At 42.5% G+C, this 18,400-nt stretch overlaps 1 protein-coding gene across 1 annotated transcript in view; it reads right to left on the bottom strand.

Annotated features, from left to right (window-relative positions):
- Positions 1 to 988: 988 nt before the first annotated feature.
- Positions 989 to 18,400, bottom strand: part of ngfrb (nerve growth factor receptor b) — a 68,263-nt gene continuing 50,851 nt past the window's right edge. The window contains exons 4-6 of the mRNA XM_024387193.2: positions 11,172 to 11,412; positions 6,367 to 6,533; positions 989 to 3,577 (exon numbers count right to left, since the gene is read on the bottom strand). Of these exons, the coding sequence (XP_024242961.2) occupies positions 3,234 to 3,577; positions 6,367 to 6,533; positions 11,172 to 11,412 (752 nt within the window). The 3' untranslated portion in view covers positions 989 to 3,233. The remainder of the gene's footprint in view (positions 3,578 to 6,366; positions 6,534 to 11,171; positions 11,413 to 18,400) is intronic.

Here is an 18,400-nt window from a genome sequence, read left to right as displayed (position 1 = left end):
AATGAACACTTATCAAAATCAAATAAAAATACATACAAAACAAACACAACATCATCATCAGGGACCTGAAACATTTCCCAGGTCACTTGTGATGTCGAATACATACGGTGCTCTACAATCTAACCTATAATACCGTTTATTACTGCTAGTAACACATGAAATCCCTTGAGAATACCTTTGTTCATAATTAAGCCACTGAACTAAGATCAGTAAACTATTGGTGAAACGTTCTGTACAGTACTTACAATAGGCACGTGTACCTATAGACTCAGGCCAGACTCTTGCAGTAGCAAGCTAAACCAGGCGTGGATCAATTCTGTGACATAGACTGGTTCAAATCCAGAAAAGCATGAATATTGTCTTCGCTCTCTTTGAACCTACCTATATGTCAGTAATGCAAGAATTTAACAAGACAGCCCTAACAGATCTCTTTGCATTAAATGATGGACAGAAAGCAAGCGACCACTGTTACTTCCTCCGAACTCCTGTCATTCAACCCCTGTCCCCCCCAAAAAATGTTTCCCAATGTGAAATAGAAAAACATATATATATATTAAAAAAAAAATCAAGTTGACAATGAGAATAAATGGGGAAACGCTTCACTTTAGGATGTATTATGCTGCAATTACATTTGTTATAAGCATGCATTGGCATTTTAACCCTCAAATAAGCTAAGAAATATGACCCCACAAAGCACAACAAAAATAAGGGAACATCCCCCTCAGTTCTTAATTCATAGCTGCCTGTAATGGTTATGCATGCCTACGACACATTTTGAAGCATTTACGAAGGCTTTATGAATGCACCGATGTGCTAACATTTTTACTTTGAGCTAACACGTATAGTGATTTATTACTTGTTATAAGCATACAATGAGGCTTATGAGGCTTATAATATGTAGGTACCATGGCATGACAATAAGACATTATAAATGGGTCATAAATGCCTATAACAATTTTTATAATGCATTATTCACCACATCTTAATGCATTGTACCCGTCAGCTGTAAGTAACTGTTACCAAAAGGTCTAATTGGCGTGCTTCTTTTCATCTTTTCAACTCTCAGTGGTTGGAAGTCCTCCCGTATTGCTCGTCTCCAATCTCTAAGCACTAGCCTTTCATTCGAAGGTTGTTGTCGTGAACAATGGGGAAACTAGACACCCCTGTTTTTCCTCTGATCTGCGTCCATCCCTATTCTTTTGTCTGAAGGATTGTCAGTCACAATGGCCACCGGGTCGTCTTTTTGGCAGTCCCCTACTAGATATCATATGAATATGGTCCCTGCTACTTTAGACATTTAAACACTTTTCCATGCAATGTGAGATCTGATCCTCCGAGCAGCGCGACTGCATAGAAAGACAACCTGGAACACCACTGATATCATTGCCTGAGTAAGTTCTACAAAGGGCCTTTCCTGAAACACTAGCTAGTATTGAATCCCTCCACAAGGCCTCCCTCACCTTCCTCAACCTATACACAACTAATCCAGGTTGTCTGAACGTTGATTAGGAAAAGGAAACAACATTAGACAAACATCCAGCTAATCACTAAAGCCACACAAAAGACCCTGAGAAACTATACAGAAATAGATAACCCTGGATTTGTATATCTTAGCCTGAAATAATGGCTAGTTGTTCAGTCGTAAGTTATTTTATGTACAGTACTTGTATGTGTATTTTGAATATGATGTGTATCGGTTATATGACTCGCTCGTGTGTACGTGCTGTTCCTCTTGCTAACACAGCAGTGGATGACCTCACAGGAAAGGATTACATGATTTATACAGATTCCAAGCAAGATGTTTTGAAAGACAGTTGTGGTGTGAATGACTGCAATATTTTTGACTGCAAGTTGGCCTACGTCCATCATGTCCAATAAGGTGTCCTGCATGTGGTCCCTGAAAGGGTGTAGGTTCATGTCCAATGACCTTGGTCCTGTTGTCCCTTATCATTGACACAACACTTGATTGACACAGCACAGGCTTTTTTGTTTGTTTGTTCTCTTATACAGTATGTGTATGAATACATGTGTGTGGATACTGGCATGCATGCATCTGTGTGTTTGTGTACGTGTGCATGTAAGTGTGTGTAGATATACATTTGTGTGTGTGCGTGTGCGTGTGTGTGTGTGTGTTTGTGTACATGTGCATGTAAGTGTGTGTAGATATACATTTGTGTGTGTGTGTGTGTGTTTGTGTGCGTGTGCGTGTGCGTGCATTCATGGATGTTTGTGTGTGTAGATAGGCCTATATGTGTGAGTGAGTTTTAAGTTCCTAGTCCTTTTCTATCTAGGTCAGAGTATAGGCCTAGTGTGAGAGCCCCAGTGTTATGCAGATGGGCCTGGCCAGATAGAAGCTGGAGTCAGGTTGCCTGCTCCACAGACTACCATGTTAGCCAGCACAGGCCAGCCAGTCCACTACTCTGACTTTGTTCCAGTAGATATATAGATACTGGGAACTGTTCTTATGTCAGGTCTAAAGAAATAATAATAATGCATACGATAACTTAAGTTTGAAAGGGGATATTTCTCCTTAATATTTCCTTTCACAAAATATTATGGAGGAAACGGCTCAAATAATTGAGCTTCTCCATTTGTGTTGTGTTGAAAATAATAGAGGCAACGATGCAGGTTGATATGTCATTAGCTTTTTTCACATAAGAATTGGTTTGGATTTAGTGCTAACCTTTTGTAGTCTAGCTCGTTATATCTTTCCAGTCCTTGATCTCAGCTGAAAATTACCACCATTCAGCTGTGACCGACAGTCATTGATTGACTAGCAAATTTGGGCACACTGAAGACACAGTGGAACATCCAGTAGTATGGTTACAAGGCCACAGTTGACCATAATGGGTTTGTGTATCTTGAAAGTGCACCAGCCACAGAGTTTGACATAGGTTCACAAGTGGAATTGGAAGCGATAGGTTTTACACGATGCGGCACGCTTAGGAAGGACCATAAAGGCGGTAAGGGATGCAGTGGCTGCCGAAGTCTCGCAGAAATGTTCGATTTAGGTCTGGGGCCGAGTCTTGGTGGATCGATAGCAGTAGTTTTGGCATCAGGTGTGGATGATCAGACTTTGGTTTGCCGATCTGAATGGTTTGGCATTGGTGTAATTGCTCAGATGGTTGGTGTAGTCGGTTAAATAGTCACAGTATGGATGGACTGTGGCGGGGGGGGTTTGGCTGTGATGTTGCAGTGAGATTTTCGTAGCATTGGCGGTAATGGTTAAATGGTCACACTGCAGATGTGGCAGTGGGTTTGACGGTGTTGGGGCTGAGCACGAGGCTCTGTGCGATGTCTTCGCGGTTGATCTTGCACAGTGCCGTGCAGAGCGTGTCCAGGCTGGCGCAATCCTGGCTGGCCCAATCAGAGAGCAGTGCACGGACTGGATGTTCCTGCTGCCGGAATGTGGCGATGCGCTCTTCCTGGTATCCCAGCAGCCCTGCCAGGCTGCACCAATCTCTGTCCTCCGTGTGGTCGTAGCCCTCCCCTTCTCCGCCCCTGTAGAGGAGTTTCTCAACCTCCTCTCGCGTGTGGAGGGGAAGGAGCAGACAAGGCTCCTCATCCACAGTGACCACTGCAGGGAGAAAGACGTTACATGAGCGTTAGTCTGAGGTTACATTAATATCTGTTGAAGTAATGTTTAATCACACTGGTCAGTGAGCTCCAAATCCTTACTCAGGATCTGTGTGGACTTTTTGTCAATCATACATTAATGTCAATGGATCATCATTACATCATAGCTTTGACTTTGAATTTGGCTTTGTTTCCAGATGGAATCACTAAACAGAAATGCACATCAGCAAATAATATTGATTCACTACACTTATAGACAGTATATTGTAGGACTTTGTTCTGGCCAGCTGGAGTGCTCTTTCCTGACTGACTATTTCCTCTGCTCCAGTTGCTTATAGTTCTTTGGAACTAGTTCTAGTTCTCTGAAGGTTTTCTAAGGAACCTGTTAATCTCAAGAGAATCACGTGACTCCACAGACAAACCAGCCATCTGGTCTAGTCTCAGCCAAGTGTGTGTTTTGAAAGGTCTACATTCTTCCAAACGGGTTCTTCAGGGCTTGACTCCAAACCGCCAGGAGCGCATGCCGCTGGTGAACTAACTGTGGCCCCTAACAGAAGTTTGTTATTATTGTTGTTGATTTGCTACAGTAGGTTTGAGAGGTTGTGTTCAAAGTGGAGCTTACGAGGCCACGAGATGCCACTCTCCCCAAAGGGAAATTCCTATCCTCTTGTCTTACTGTGTGAAGGCCCTCAGGGTGTTAACAAACATGGCATCTAGAAAAGCTACTCCATACCAGCTTACTGTCCATCAAACCTATTTGTGGTAGTGTTCTGTTGAGTGGTATCACGGTTCAACCTAAATAGCTTAATTATGCACTTTGCTCCATTTTGAAAACTGCCCTCAAAGTACAAGTAGCCATCAAATGCATGGTACCTCTATGGAGTTGCTTTGTTGTGTGGCACATGGTATAATTGACCTGAATGCTGACTTAAATGTGAATTCATGAATGGATCTTTTCATTATATTTTTGGGGGAGCTTGTCTAGGTGTGCTATTGTGGATGTGGTACATTAATCTATATTTTGTGTTACAGTACATTAGGTGTCGGGTGCACAGACCTGTAGTAAAAGTTCCCGTCTGTACCTGTCTGTCCCTGGGTTGACTTGTCTCTGCATACAGGTGTGTGTGTGTTAAAGTATGTGTGTATGTGCATACTGTATGCTGTGCGTGAGCTTCAAGTAAGGGGAAGCTAAAAAAATCGACAACAATTTTTTTAACCTTTATGATAAAGTATTGCATGCATCTATTATGGCATTTGCAGACAAATGTAAGCTAGCCTACTATTCCTAATGTGAGGAGTAGATTGGATTGTCACAAGGCTAATAATATAACTGACTCACTGTTCGCAAAATAATTGTCTTTTATAAACACATTTCGTGCAATTCTAAGACACTTTACTCTCTATGACTGGAGACAATAGCAGAATATTTAATACAACAAAAATGACAGGGTAGGCTACTCTGCTGACAAACTGAGCTAAATAAAAACAACCTTGTCTTGAATACAACCATCTAATTATTAAGGCCTATGAAAAGGGCAGACACATATTGTAGGCTATGACGTCCATCTAGCCTGGGGGAGGAAAATGTTATCCTAAAAAAACTTTCCGGGAGCACGGACTCACCCAATGATAAAGACAGTGAATGTGCGCACTCACAGGGATATGGCCGATGCGCTCCGCTATAGTACCAATTAGCCCAAAGGCTGGCAGATGGCGATATTGAGTCGTTTCATCTTACTGTCCATAGGGAATGTATACAGCCGGCTATACAATCGTATCCCCCGTGGACCGGTTCGTAAATAAAACATTCCCTATTCAGGCTGCAAAATCATCAATTTCCACCCTAACTCTATTTAATCGCAAGAAGGCAGACAGAAAACTGGAAAAATATGCATACTTTCTCCATTTTCCACCGCCATGCTAGAGTAGCTAAAGCTAGTCCAGGATGTTGCGTGTTTTTTTCAGCCAATCAGGTTGTGGCAGTCTTTTATTTTGAATCAATTAGACCCTGGGTGAAAAAACAGACTGCAGCATCCTGATTGGCTGAACGTGATACACAACTTCTGGGACTAGCATGGTGGTGGAAAATGTTTTTTCATAAAGAAAGTATGTATGTTTTCCATTTTTTTCTGCCTTTTCGAGATGAAATAGAGTTAAGGAGGAAATTGGTGCCTTTGCAGCCTTCAATGGAGAATGTTTTATGTCAATGACGGTCAATGACGGACACAAGTTTGTAGCGGCTAAGTAAGACAATAAGATGAAATGACTCAATATCGGCACATGTCCACCTTTGGGCTAAGTGTTGTTTGCTCAATAGCCTATTGGGAGTTGAACATTTTGATATCTTAACTAAAGACAGGTTAGAGTTTTTTCTTTGTTTTTCCAACGATTGTATTTAGAAATATTGAGATATGCCTAGACCTATTTTAGATGCTTTTCACTGACTGCCGCAAATCAGCAATCAGCTATTTGACATGCTGCGCACTGCCAAAATTGCACGCTTCCTGACTATAGGTTATGCCCTGGCCTTGTGATTGAAAACAATCCACGCTTTAAAAAAAGAGAAGCTAGTGTTTTGAAGGATTTCATTTATTTTTGTATAGGCAGTGGTAATTATATAATTTGGGCAAGTTTAATTCAATTTACTTCAGAGGAAGCTTAGCTTTGCTTGTTGGACGCGCCACCTGTGTGTGTGTGTATGTGTGAGTGGTGTGTGTGTGTGGTGTGTGTGTGCGTGCGTGCTCATACATCTGTGCTCGCCTGTGTGTGAGTATCTCTGTGCAGGCCTACCTGTCTGTGCCTGAGTCTGCCCCTGGCCTTGCTGCTCCTGTAGGCTTTGGCTATCCACCGATATGCCACTGTCGCTGTGCAGCTTCTCCCCCTCTGGCGAAGGAGTTTGGTTCTGATTTGCTGTGCAGTTGTTGGCTCCCTGCTTGTTCTGCTTACAGCTGTTCCACCTGGACAGAGATGAAAAAAAAAGTACTCATTATATAAAAATGGATTAATAAATGCCTTAAATGGTCTTGGCGCTGATGAAGGTCAGGGCCCGTACTCATAAAGCATATCAAAGTATATATACTATATCAGCACTCCTACTCTGAGGCACTTTATGAATACCGGCCATGACCCTTGCAGCTTCACAGAGCCGAAGGTCTAATGAAATGAAACGTTATTTCAAGAAACATTTGTTAAATTCAAGAATACCCGTGTTCAGTTACCTTGTATGGTGTTGTAAAGTTCAGTTTATCCAGATACCCATTGGTACATCAGGACTAATCATACAACTATGCAATAGTAATAACACTTTTTTTTTTACAAAAGTAATTGTGGGTTATTTTAAAACATGCAGAGGAAATTTGGAGAGCCAAGAGCGACTCTATTGGGTTAAATGACTAATTGATCATGATAATCCCACCCACCATTCGTGCCCGCCTGGAGACAAGCTCACCCCATCCCCATCACTATCAATTAACAACATACATGATGAGCAGGTAGAATGTTGAATCCTTTGGCAGAGGATAGAACCCTACCCACAATTTTCTCTTGCTGGCACTAACTCTCAAAAGTCACCTCATATTCTACACAGTCCACTGCCATTCCCACATGCTCCCTTAGCTATGGAACGCCGTTTGGGTCTTGGCGTGTCAAAAAAAGATGCGCGTCAAAAAATACAATTCTATTGTAGAATGTTGTGTGTGCTGAATTTGCACGTGCATTCCAAGTGCCACCACTACTATCAGTAAGCACTGTCAAAGCTGTACAAAAAAAAGTCTGCAAACAAGCATACACTGGCCACGAACTATGTGTTTATAATACCACGTTGGTAATAAGGCATCATTTGTTTGACCGGTACTTCTGGGGTAGCTAGCTAGCTTTAGCTCGGTACCTGAAAACAATGACCAGTAGGAAATGAAGTCCTTTTCATTATTCTTAGCAATGATTCAGCAATCCTAGTGAGTAATGTGATGGATGAATCAGAATTAGTTGGGTAATATAGATAATTAGGATGTCTTATCTGCATATATGTGATATACTTGTTATTAGAATGTATCCCTTTGGACTCTGGTGTTGGCAGTTGCACTTCCTCCCTCAGCTGGGGCTCAGTCACTTGGGGCCCAGAGAGTGGAGAAGTCAGGCTTGTCTTTCACATGTCCCTGGTGCTACACAGAATATCAGAAAGGGAAGAGGACAGGAGGGAACATTATCTTCATATGTGAATGTGTCTTTTTTATTTTATTTTTTATTTTACCTTTATTTTTTGTAGGCAAGTCAGTTAAGAACAAATTCTTATTTTCAATGACGGCCTAGGAACAGTGGGTTAACTGTCTCTCCTCATTTGATAATACAGAAATTAACCACCACAGTAAGTATTAGCTAGATAGTCACTTGTTGTTCACCTATTGAGATTGAACTTCAGTTCATGAAAATAAATAGCTTGCCAACCACTTAACCCTGTTGCACAAAGCTAACGTTATAAGCAGCCAACTAGCTTCATCTGGCTAGTGAAGCTCGACCGGACCGGGTTATGTGTTGTGAAGTTAGCAACAATAAGGATGAGGCACAATAGTGGAATTTGCGGTTTGCCTTCAAAATAATAGTACCTATTTGAAAGCAATGCAGAAGGTTACAATTGGTGGAATCATGCCATATTTAAACTAGATAATGTTAAACAAGGTTGGAATGTGAAGCAATGAAATGGGGTATCAGTCTACTCGGTGACACCCACAGAACACAACTGGGAAGAGTTTACGCAAATATTAACATTGTAGCTCTTATCGCGGGACTGTGACTGTGTGAAATCACCTCCACAGTCAGACTATTGTGTGTATTGACGTTCATATTACACTGTACAGCTTTACCTAAGGATTAGGGATCAATGAAATGGGGTATCAGTCTACTGAATACCCAAGATATTTCTTCCCAATGCCCTCCTCAGAGTTATCAGACTCCAAAACATCCACGCAGTATTGTTTTTCCTCTGGGATAATGTTCAATACACATAGTAGGTTGACAATAAATGTGGCTCAATTAGGTTGTTTCAGAGTCCCACAATAAGAGCTACAAAGCTAATGTTTTCTGGGTGTCACTGAGTAGACTGATACCCCATGTCATTGATCCACAATCCATAGGTAAGGCTGTACAGTGAAATAAGTATGCCCCCAATGCAATTCTAAAGTCGAATTACATCCAGTGTGATTTCAACCAATTTTTGTCAAATTAACAAATTATTGTCTTTTGTTGATTTTATATGACAACATTTCAACCTCGTTCATTATGATCTATTCAATTATGGCAAAATTCTACTATTTGTTTTCGTTTGCATCACTGTCAATGGCATACTTTTATTTTGAAGGCTAACCTCAAAGTCCAATATTGTGGCTAATCCTTATTGTGGCTAGCTTCACATAGATTGGTTTGACCACCATTAATCAAATAAGAACTGTCTTATAAATTAGGGTTATTTTAGATGATGATACCTAGCTATATAATTATCTAGCTAACTAAAGCTCCTGAAACAGATTATGTCGTTTCGCTATGTTTTTGGGGAAGAACATTGTTTGCATCCATCAGCTAGCTAGCTTTTTTTATATCCAGCACTGTAGGTGCGCAAGACAACTTCACCAGCATCATAGCATACATATCGATGAATCGCTGTGACATATGAAATACCAGTGATAGTGTAATCAATGTGTAATAACTACGTTAAAAAATTATGAATGCGTGAAATTATTATGTGACGTGCAGTCATATTCAGGTCCTGATTGGTAAATAAGCTTGTTTGACATGTCAAATACTGTTATTTGAGGTGTATCTTTTTTCACACGCAAAGACCCAAATGGCGTTCCATACTGTGCACCCTTATCTGATTGAACTACATTCAATCTAATCCTGTCATCTTCCATACCAATGTGTCTCCTGTTGTTCTGATTAGTCAACACCTGTCAGTTACTTGAATGAGTAAACAAAGCACATTTGAACAAAACACATTTCATCCTAGACTCAACAAGCTTTGAAGTGGATCAAAATGTTAAAAAAACACTTTGTAACTTTTGACCCTTTAGTTGCTGGCACTTCAGACCCCCATTCGAACATAATTTCTGTCTGCTATTTTAACCAGGTCTCTCTTGCCAACAAGATTTCATCTCAATAGCCACATTTCGATCCACAGTTTTTTGTGTGAGTAAAGTCATACGTACCAAAAAAAAAACACAACAGCTGTAATGTTGGGCTCCTGAGTGGCGCAGTGGTCTAAGGCACTGCATCTCAGTGCTAGAGGTGTCACTATAGACCCTGGTTCAATTCCAGGCTGTATCACAACCGGCCGTGATTGGGAGTCCCATAGGGCGGCGCACAATTGGCCAAGCGTCGTCCGGGTTAGGGTTTGACCGGGGTAGACCGTCATTGTAAATAAGAATTTGTTCTTAACTGACTTGCCTAGTTAAATAAAGGTTCAATAAAACATTTAAACATCAATAATGTAATGTGCAATTTGTTTGTTCGACATGGTGGGATCTTTTTGTGTGGGGGAAACTATTTATTGTGCAATTGCTGATAAGATATCCATCCTGTCGAGGTATTTTGTGTGGTCCTCACTATGACTTGAAAACGCATGCGCAGTTTATTAGGCTACAGATGAAATAAGTTATAATGAACTTCCCAGGGTGGTGAAAGTCCATGGGGATGAGCTTGATACTCCTTTCCTGTAAACATTGAGGGTCTTAATTTGTATAGTGACATGATGATCGGTGCTTAGCTGCCAATTACAAATAAAAATGTTCCTGTCCACGTTATCAGGCGAACTGTTGTTTAGAGAGCATGTGTGAAAACCAGATCTGGCAAGTTATATAATATTCACATGAAAATATGTTGTAAATTGGATGGAATCCTAGCTATTGAGACTAATCTAGATAAATAAAGGCTATACATTTTAAAAAACCATGAAAGAAATGTCAATTTCACAGATAAGTCAATAGTAACTGACCTATTGTGCGCCCTGTCTATGTCCCCAGTCTGCTTTTCATGCTCATGGGGCGGAAGTGGGTCAAAGTGACACCATTTGATGGGGTATCTGAATATTTCATAGCACCCCTTCTGTCCCCGGTGCTGACTGCTGCCAGCATCGATGCTAGCCCAACCGTGTTCTGGTCTGTTTGTTTTGAAGCCCCTGTCTTGAGCTGAAAGTGCATCGGATCATCACACTAAAGCTAGCAGTGCCGTGTCAAGAGTGTAGAGTTGGGAAAATAAGCAATCAATATTATGCGGGGATCAGTGGGGAGTGGGTGTAAAAGGTTTAAAAGGATCGCAACTCAAATGGTAGCACCAAATAGGCCGTTTTTCTCTGAACAGACGTTGGGGATCCCCAGGCTGAATGTCAGGGGCTTGTGCCCTCACCCAGAAAAAGTGCCAGATTACTTCATGAAATATGAAATAGATTAACTCTATTATCAGATCAGGTTTCTTGACTCTTATGTATACCTCATGTCTTGAAAATCTCATCTATCGAACATTGCGTTCCTGTAGATTGGTTCCCTTAAATATTACAATACAACACCATTCCTCATTGAAGTCCCATCCCATCTGCCCTTCTTCCTCACCTCTTAAAGATGATGAAGGCTACGAGGCCCACCACAACGGCTGCCAAGATGGAGCAGTAGATGGGGATGAGGTTCTTGTTCAGTTCGTCGCCTATGAACTTGATTGTACTGGTAGTGGTGGTGGTGGTGGCGGTCTCCGTGGGGCCGTAGGGGAAAAGGGCGTCATCGTCAGTGAACGAGGGCAGGGACGAGCCCCCAGAGGGAGGGGGCGAGATGGAGGAGAAGAGCGGCGGGTTCAGATCTGCAGGAGAAGAGAAGAACAAGATCGTGGTGAGAATAAAAAGTGGGAGAGAAATGGAGTAAATATAATTGACCGTTGTGTATTCATGTATGAGTAAATATATGTGAACTGTGAACATATCTGATGTGAAACTAGATAGAGGCATACAAATCCGTTAAGGAATTTCATGAGAGATGGTGCCGGAGATGATCAAATCAAATCAAAATGTATTTGTCACATGCGCCGAATACAACAGGTGTAATGCTTACTTATAAGCCCATAACCAACAATGCAGTTTTATGAAAATAACAAAAAAAGTAAGAGATTAAAATAACAAATAATTAAAGAGCAGCAGAAAAATAACAATATATACAGGCTATATACAGGGGGTACCGGTACAGAGTCAATGTGTGGGGGCACCGGTGTCGAGGTAATTGAGGTAACATGTACAAGTAGGTAGAGTTATTAAAGTGACAATGCAATAATAATAGAGAGTAGAAGGGGAGGGGGGCAATGCAAATAGTCTGGGGAGCCATTTGATTAGATGTTCAGGAGTCTTATTGCTTGGTGGTAGCAGCTGTTTAGAAGCCTCTTAGACCTAGACTTGGCGCTCCGTTACCGCTTGCCGTGCGGTAGCAGAGAGAACAGTCTATGACTAGGTTGGCTAGGGACTGACAATTTTAGGGCCTTCCTCTGACACCGCCTGGAATAGAGGTCCTGGATGGCAGGAAGCTTGGCCCTGGAGATGTACTGGGCCATACGCACTACCCTCTACCATACCAGGCAGTGATGCAACCAGATGCTCGGATGCTCTCGATGGTGCAGCTATAAAACCTTTTGAGGATCTGAGGACCCATGCCAAATCTTTTCAGTCTCCTGGGGGGGAATAGGTTCTGTCGTGCCCTCTTCACGATGTCTTGGTGTGCTTGGACCACGTTAGTTTGTTGGTGATGTGGACGCCAAGGAACTTGAAGCTCTCAACCTGCTCCACTACAGCCCAGTTGATGAGAATGGGGTATGCTCGGGCCTCCTTTTCCTGTAGTCCATAATCATCTCCTTTGTCTTGATCACGTTGAGGGAGAGGTTGTGTTCCTTGCACTACACAGGGTCAGTTCTCTGACCTCCTCCCTATAGGCTGTCTCTTCATTGTCGGAGATCAGGCCTACCACTCTTGTGTCATCAGCAAACTTAATGATGGTGTTGGAGTGCAGTCATGAGTGAACAGGGAGTACAGGAGGGGACTGAGCATGTACCCCTGAGGGGCCCTCGTGTTGAGAATCAGCATGGCGGATGTGTTGTTACCTACCCTTTCCACCTGGAGGCGGCCCGTCAGTAAGTCCAGGATCCGGTTGCAGAGGGAGATGTTAAGTCCCAGGGCCCTTAGCTTAGTGATGAGCTTTGAGGGAACTATGGTGTTGAACGCTGAGCTGTGGTCAATGAATATCATTTTCACATAAGTGTTCCTTTTTTCCAGGTGTGAAAGGGCAGTGTGGAGTGCAATAGAGATTGCATCATCTGTGGATCTGTTGGAGCGGGATGCAAATTGGAGTGGGTCTAGGGTTTCTGGGATAATGGTGTTGATGTAAGCCATGATCAGCCTTTCAAAGCATTTCATGGCGACAGACGTGAGTGCTACCGGTCGGTAGTCATTTAGGCAGGTTACCTTAGTGTTCGTGGGCACAGGGACTATGGTGGTCTGCTTGAAACATGTTGGTATTACAGACTCAGACAGGGAGAGGTTTGAAAATGTCAGTGAAGACACCTGCCAGTTGGTCAGCGCATGGTCGGAGTTCAAGTCCTGGTAATCCGTCTGGCCCTGCGGCCTTTTGAATGTTGACCTGTTTAAAGGTCTTACTCACATCGGCTGCGGAGAGCGAGATCACACAGTCGTCAGGAACAGCTGATGGTCTCATCCATGTTTCAGTGTTACTTGCCTCGAAGAGAGCATAAAAGTGATTTAGCTCGTCTGGTAGGCTTGTGTCACTGGGCAGCTCTCGACTGTCCTTCCCTTTGTAGTCTGTAATAGTTTGCAAGCCCTTCCACATCTGACGAGTGTTGGAGCCGGTGTCGTACGATTTGATCTTAGTCCCGTATTGACGCTAGGGAATTTTTCTTGAAATTTCCCATGAGAAATTAAGAGAAATTTTGCTTAAGTTCCTCCAAAAAGTTAGCTCATAACAGTGAACCTTTTTTTGTGGTATACACATAAGGCAATTCTAGGTCTTGTAGTATATTTCGGTTAAACTATACCCAATTCAATGGAATTGCAAGCATCTGCATGCACAGTGCATTCTTCCATCACATGTGCAGTGCACTCTTCCATCACATGTACATCTGATTCTCAAGATCTTACGCACTAATGAGATGCTATTGAGCCCAAACTACTACACTGTCTGAGCCAAGGACTACATGCTTTCTGGTAAGCTTTGATTACAATATTGGGTGTGGTGAATATATTTTATACGACATACATGATTTATTGTTAACTAGTAAATAGTAGCATTCAGTAAAGTGTGTTTAAATCATTTCTAACTTGTTCACAATTTCTGCTAGTTAGTATTTACTACCATGTGGGTTTCCATACATGTTTCATTTTAAAACATGTATCTTACAAACGACTTGTTTAATCTAACTGATTAACTATTGATCTGTACATGGAATTGTATTTGTTGTTTTTTTTACTCATTTTTTTCTCATCGTTACAGGAAAATACCACGGGCACTCTGATGTGTGGAGACATTTCACTGCAGCTAGTGTAGAAGGAAAAGCGATGTACATTTGCAAATGCTGTTTCAAATCATATGTGAAGAATGCAACAAAGATGCAGAATCATCAGGCAAAGTGCATTCATTTCCCTCAGCGCTCACAACTAGCAACATCTGACAAAAGTCCCTCTACTTCTATTCGAGGTGAAAATGATGAATAAGACACCTTATCGATAGCAACAGTTCACCCCTCCTCCTGGAATCAGAAGATTTTTTGACTCAATGGAGGAACGTAGTCAGAGAAATGCTGATGCTCAAGCTGTGCATGTAACTGGTTCACCTCTGATGCTCACAGGCAATGTGTATTGGAAGAGATTTCTGAATGTTCTTCGCCCAGAATACACCCCTCCAACCAGACATGCTTTATTATATTAATTTGCTGGATGCAGAGTTCAACAGAGTTCAAGTGAAGGTCAAGCAAATCATAGAGAAAGCAGACTATTGCAATCATCTCTGATAGGTGGTTGAATGTTTGTGGGCAAGGAATAATAAACTACATCCTCTCCACCCCTCAACCAGTATTCTACAAGAGCACAGACACAAGGGACAACAGACACACCGGTCTCTACATTGCAGATGAGCTGAAGGCAGTCTGCAAACATGAAGGCTGCTTGGTCTAAAGTGGAGGAGTCCTACCCTCACACCACACCCATTGACTGTGCTGCTCATGTATTGAATCTGATCCTCAAGGACATTATGGCACTGAAAACAATGGATACACTCTACAAGAGAGGCAAGCAAATGGTTAGGTATGTGAAGGGTCAGTAATTTATTGCAGCAATCTACCTAACCAAGGAAAGTGAGAAGATTTAGAGCACCACATTGAAGCTGTCATCATGTTTGGCAGTCTGCCGATATGGACAGCCCCATCAAGAGGATCCACCTGGATGATGTATTTTGGGAGAGAGTGGCATGCAGCCTGAAACTCCTGAAACCTATAGCAGTAGCCATTGCACAGATTGAGGGAGACAATGCCATCCTGTCTGATGTTCAGACGCTGCTTGCAGATGTAAGATAAGAAATCCGTACTGCCCTGCCCACTGTTGCTCCAAGCAGAGTTCTAAATACATCAAAAAGCGTGAAGACTTCTGCCTGAAGCCCATACATGTTGGACCCCAAGTATGCTGGCAAGAGCATCCTGTCTGGTGCAGAGATCAACAAGGCCTATGGTGCCATCACTACCTTGTCTTGCCACCTTGGCCTGGATGAGGACTAGGTACATAGGCTGTCTGGCGAAGTACACTTCCAAGCAAGGGCTTTGGGATGGAGATGCAATATGGCAGTTGTGCCAACATATCTCATCAGCCACCTGGTGGAAGGGACTTTGTTGATCTGAAGCTCTTTCTCCTGTTGCCTCCATCATCCTCCAAATCCCACCAACATCAGCCACCTCAGAGCGCAACTTGTCCTTGTTTGGGAACACACATACCAAAGCATGTAACAGGCTGACCAATACAAGGGTTGAAAAATCGGTGGCCATCTGGGAAAATTTGAGGCTTTTTGAGCCTGACAACGAGCCATCCTCAACAAGGTTGGAAAGTGGCAGTGAAGAGGAGACCTCAGAGTCTGATGGTCAAGAGGTGGACATTGAGGAGGTCCAGGGAGAAGATATGGAAGCCTGAGCGGAAGACAACCAAAGTTTTACAGATGTATGTTGAAAATGTTTTTGGGAGACGCGATGGATCATTGGGGAAAGTTCAATATTCCCTTTCTTTTGTTGTTCAGTGAAATCATCCCATGTGAAGAGTCAACTCATTTAATTTAAGTTCAATTCGTAACTAAATAGTTTTTAAAATTTCTATTGGAAGGATTTCATAATTTGCAATTATGTCTACTTATGATAAGGTAAAAGGTTTATGTTTCTCTCTCCATATGATATGGTAAATATATCCAATGCAAAAAACGTCTACATTTAAATGGGATTAATATGTCTTTGCATATATTTCCTTTAATCCAAATATATTCCCATTAATTCCCATATATTCCTGTTAATTCCCACGAAAAGTTTCCACCTTTGAATATTCCCCAAAAGGTGCAAACCTAATTGCCTGTTTGATGGTTTGTCGGAGGGCATAGCGGGATTTCTGGGTTAGAGTCCTGTTCCATGAAAGCGGCAGGTCCACCCTTTAGCTTAGTGTGAATGTTGCCTGTAATCTATGGCTTCTGGTTGGGGTATGTACGTACAGTCACTGTGGGGACGACGTCATCGATGCACTTATTGATGAAGCCAGTGACTGATGTGGTGTAGTCCTCAATGCCATCTGAAGAATCCCGGAACATATTTCAGTCTGTGCTAGCAAAACATTCCTGTAGTTTAGCATCTGCTTCATCAGACCACTTTTTTATAGACTGAGTCACTTGTGCTTCCTGCTTTAATTTTTCTTGTAAGCAGGAATCAGGAGGATAGAATTATGGTCAGATTTGACAAATGGAGGGTGAGGGAGAGCTTTGTACGCGTCTCTGTGTGTGGAGTAAAGGTGGTCTAGAGTTTTTATTTACATTTAACATGCTGACAGAAATTAGATAAAACTGATTTGTTTCCCTGCATGAAAGTCCCAGCCACTATCTTATCTAAGTATAGTCACTTTACCTCTATCTACATATACATATTACCTCAATTACCTCGACTAACCTGTGCCCCCGCACATTGACTCTGTACCAGTACCCCCTGTATAGCCTCGCTACTGTTATTTTATTGTTGCTCTTGAAAAACATTTTAATTCAGTTTAGTAAATACTTTCTTCACACTTACTGTTCTTAAAGCTACATTGTTGTTTTTTGTACCTTTATTTAACCAGGCAAGTCAGTTAAGAACAAATTCTTATTTTCAATGACGGCCTAGGAACAGTGGGTTAACTGCCTGTTCAGGGGCAGAACGACAGAGCTCGGGGTTTGACCTTGCAACCTTCCGGTTACTAGGCCAACGCTCTAACCACTAGGCTACCCTAGTGTTTAGGGGTTGTTAGTAAGCATTTCACTGTAAGGTCTACACCTGCGCATGTGACAAATAAGACTTGATTTGATTTGATATTGTATCAGTTAACATGTATTGTACGACGACTTACTGCTAAACCCCCTCCTTTGTACAATATGAAATATTAAGTCCTTTCCCACACTATCTTAATCCACCATACAATCAACATCTACTTCAGTTTTCTTCCGAATCCTGTCTTGAAATACACATTTGCCACTTGAACTTTCAGACAGATAATGCATTGAGAACAGGATTTAGCCCTCTGTATCTATCTCCATATTTGAAGTATTGTTATCAGTTTGAGTTTCATACAAACACCCGTAGATACTCAGGGAGAGGCCTGATAAGGGCCTGATAAGGGGGTCACCCCCCACCTCTACAAGCCCAGCCTGGAGCCTCAATATGGAGACTGTTCCCTCTGTCACAGGTGGTGGCAGATGGAGAAACATATTGTGAGTCCTGATACCCTGCCCATATGGAGATTTTAGGGACCTAAGATGTGGGGTGGGTATAGGCCCCAAGGATGGGAACAGGAGTGAGCCTACAGGAGTTGAATACGGCACAAGTAGCCCCGGGCCTGACAGTGTAGACAATCCCCCTTAAGCTTAACCTCATGCACGCACCCCACACACACACACACACACACACACACACACACACACACACACACACACACACACACACACACACACACACACACACACACACACACACACACACACACACACACACACACACACACACACCATGCTTCATCTCTCTCTTGTCCTGTAACTGTCAGTAATTGACTCCATTTTGAGGAGTAGCTCGAAAACCCAGGAGAAGGTGGGTATACTTAACAGAGAACATCTCCCTACACACACACACGCATACACGCACACACACACGCACGCACGCACGCACGCACACATACACACACACACTTGACTTCCTCCTCCTATCCATCCCACATCACTTGGCCATTTCCCATACCCCCAAGGAGTCATTACCGTGCTTCCATACATCCGGCCTACTTTCCCTCTCTCTCCACCATTAACACCTAGCGGGCATGTTCACTCCTCAGCGCTGGCTGCTGATGTGGAAAACTATCCACGTCTGTCGTTTACTTACAGTTACTCACATCAACAGGAACTCATCCGACAGCACTAAATTACTCAGGAGAGTTGCTTTGCATTGGGGAAGGAGATGGTAGTCGTTTTTTTACGCTAATGTGGTGAAATAATTAGTGAGACCTTGTTGTGATTGCGACTCAAGGGGAGCAGGTCAGTGG

Source organism: Oncorhynchus tshawytscha, linkage group LG24, assembly GCF_018296145.1.
Source record: "Oncorhynchus tshawytscha isolate Ot180627B linkage group LG24, Otsh_v2.0, whole genome shotgun sequence".
NCBI classification, from domain to species: domain Eukaryota; kingdom Metazoa; phylum Chordata; class Actinopteri; order Salmoniformes; family Salmonidae; genus Oncorhynchus; species Oncorhynchus tshawytscha.
The sequence above is the reverse complement of the archived record's forward strand: the minus strand, read 5'-3'. Positions and strand labels throughout refer to the sequence as shown.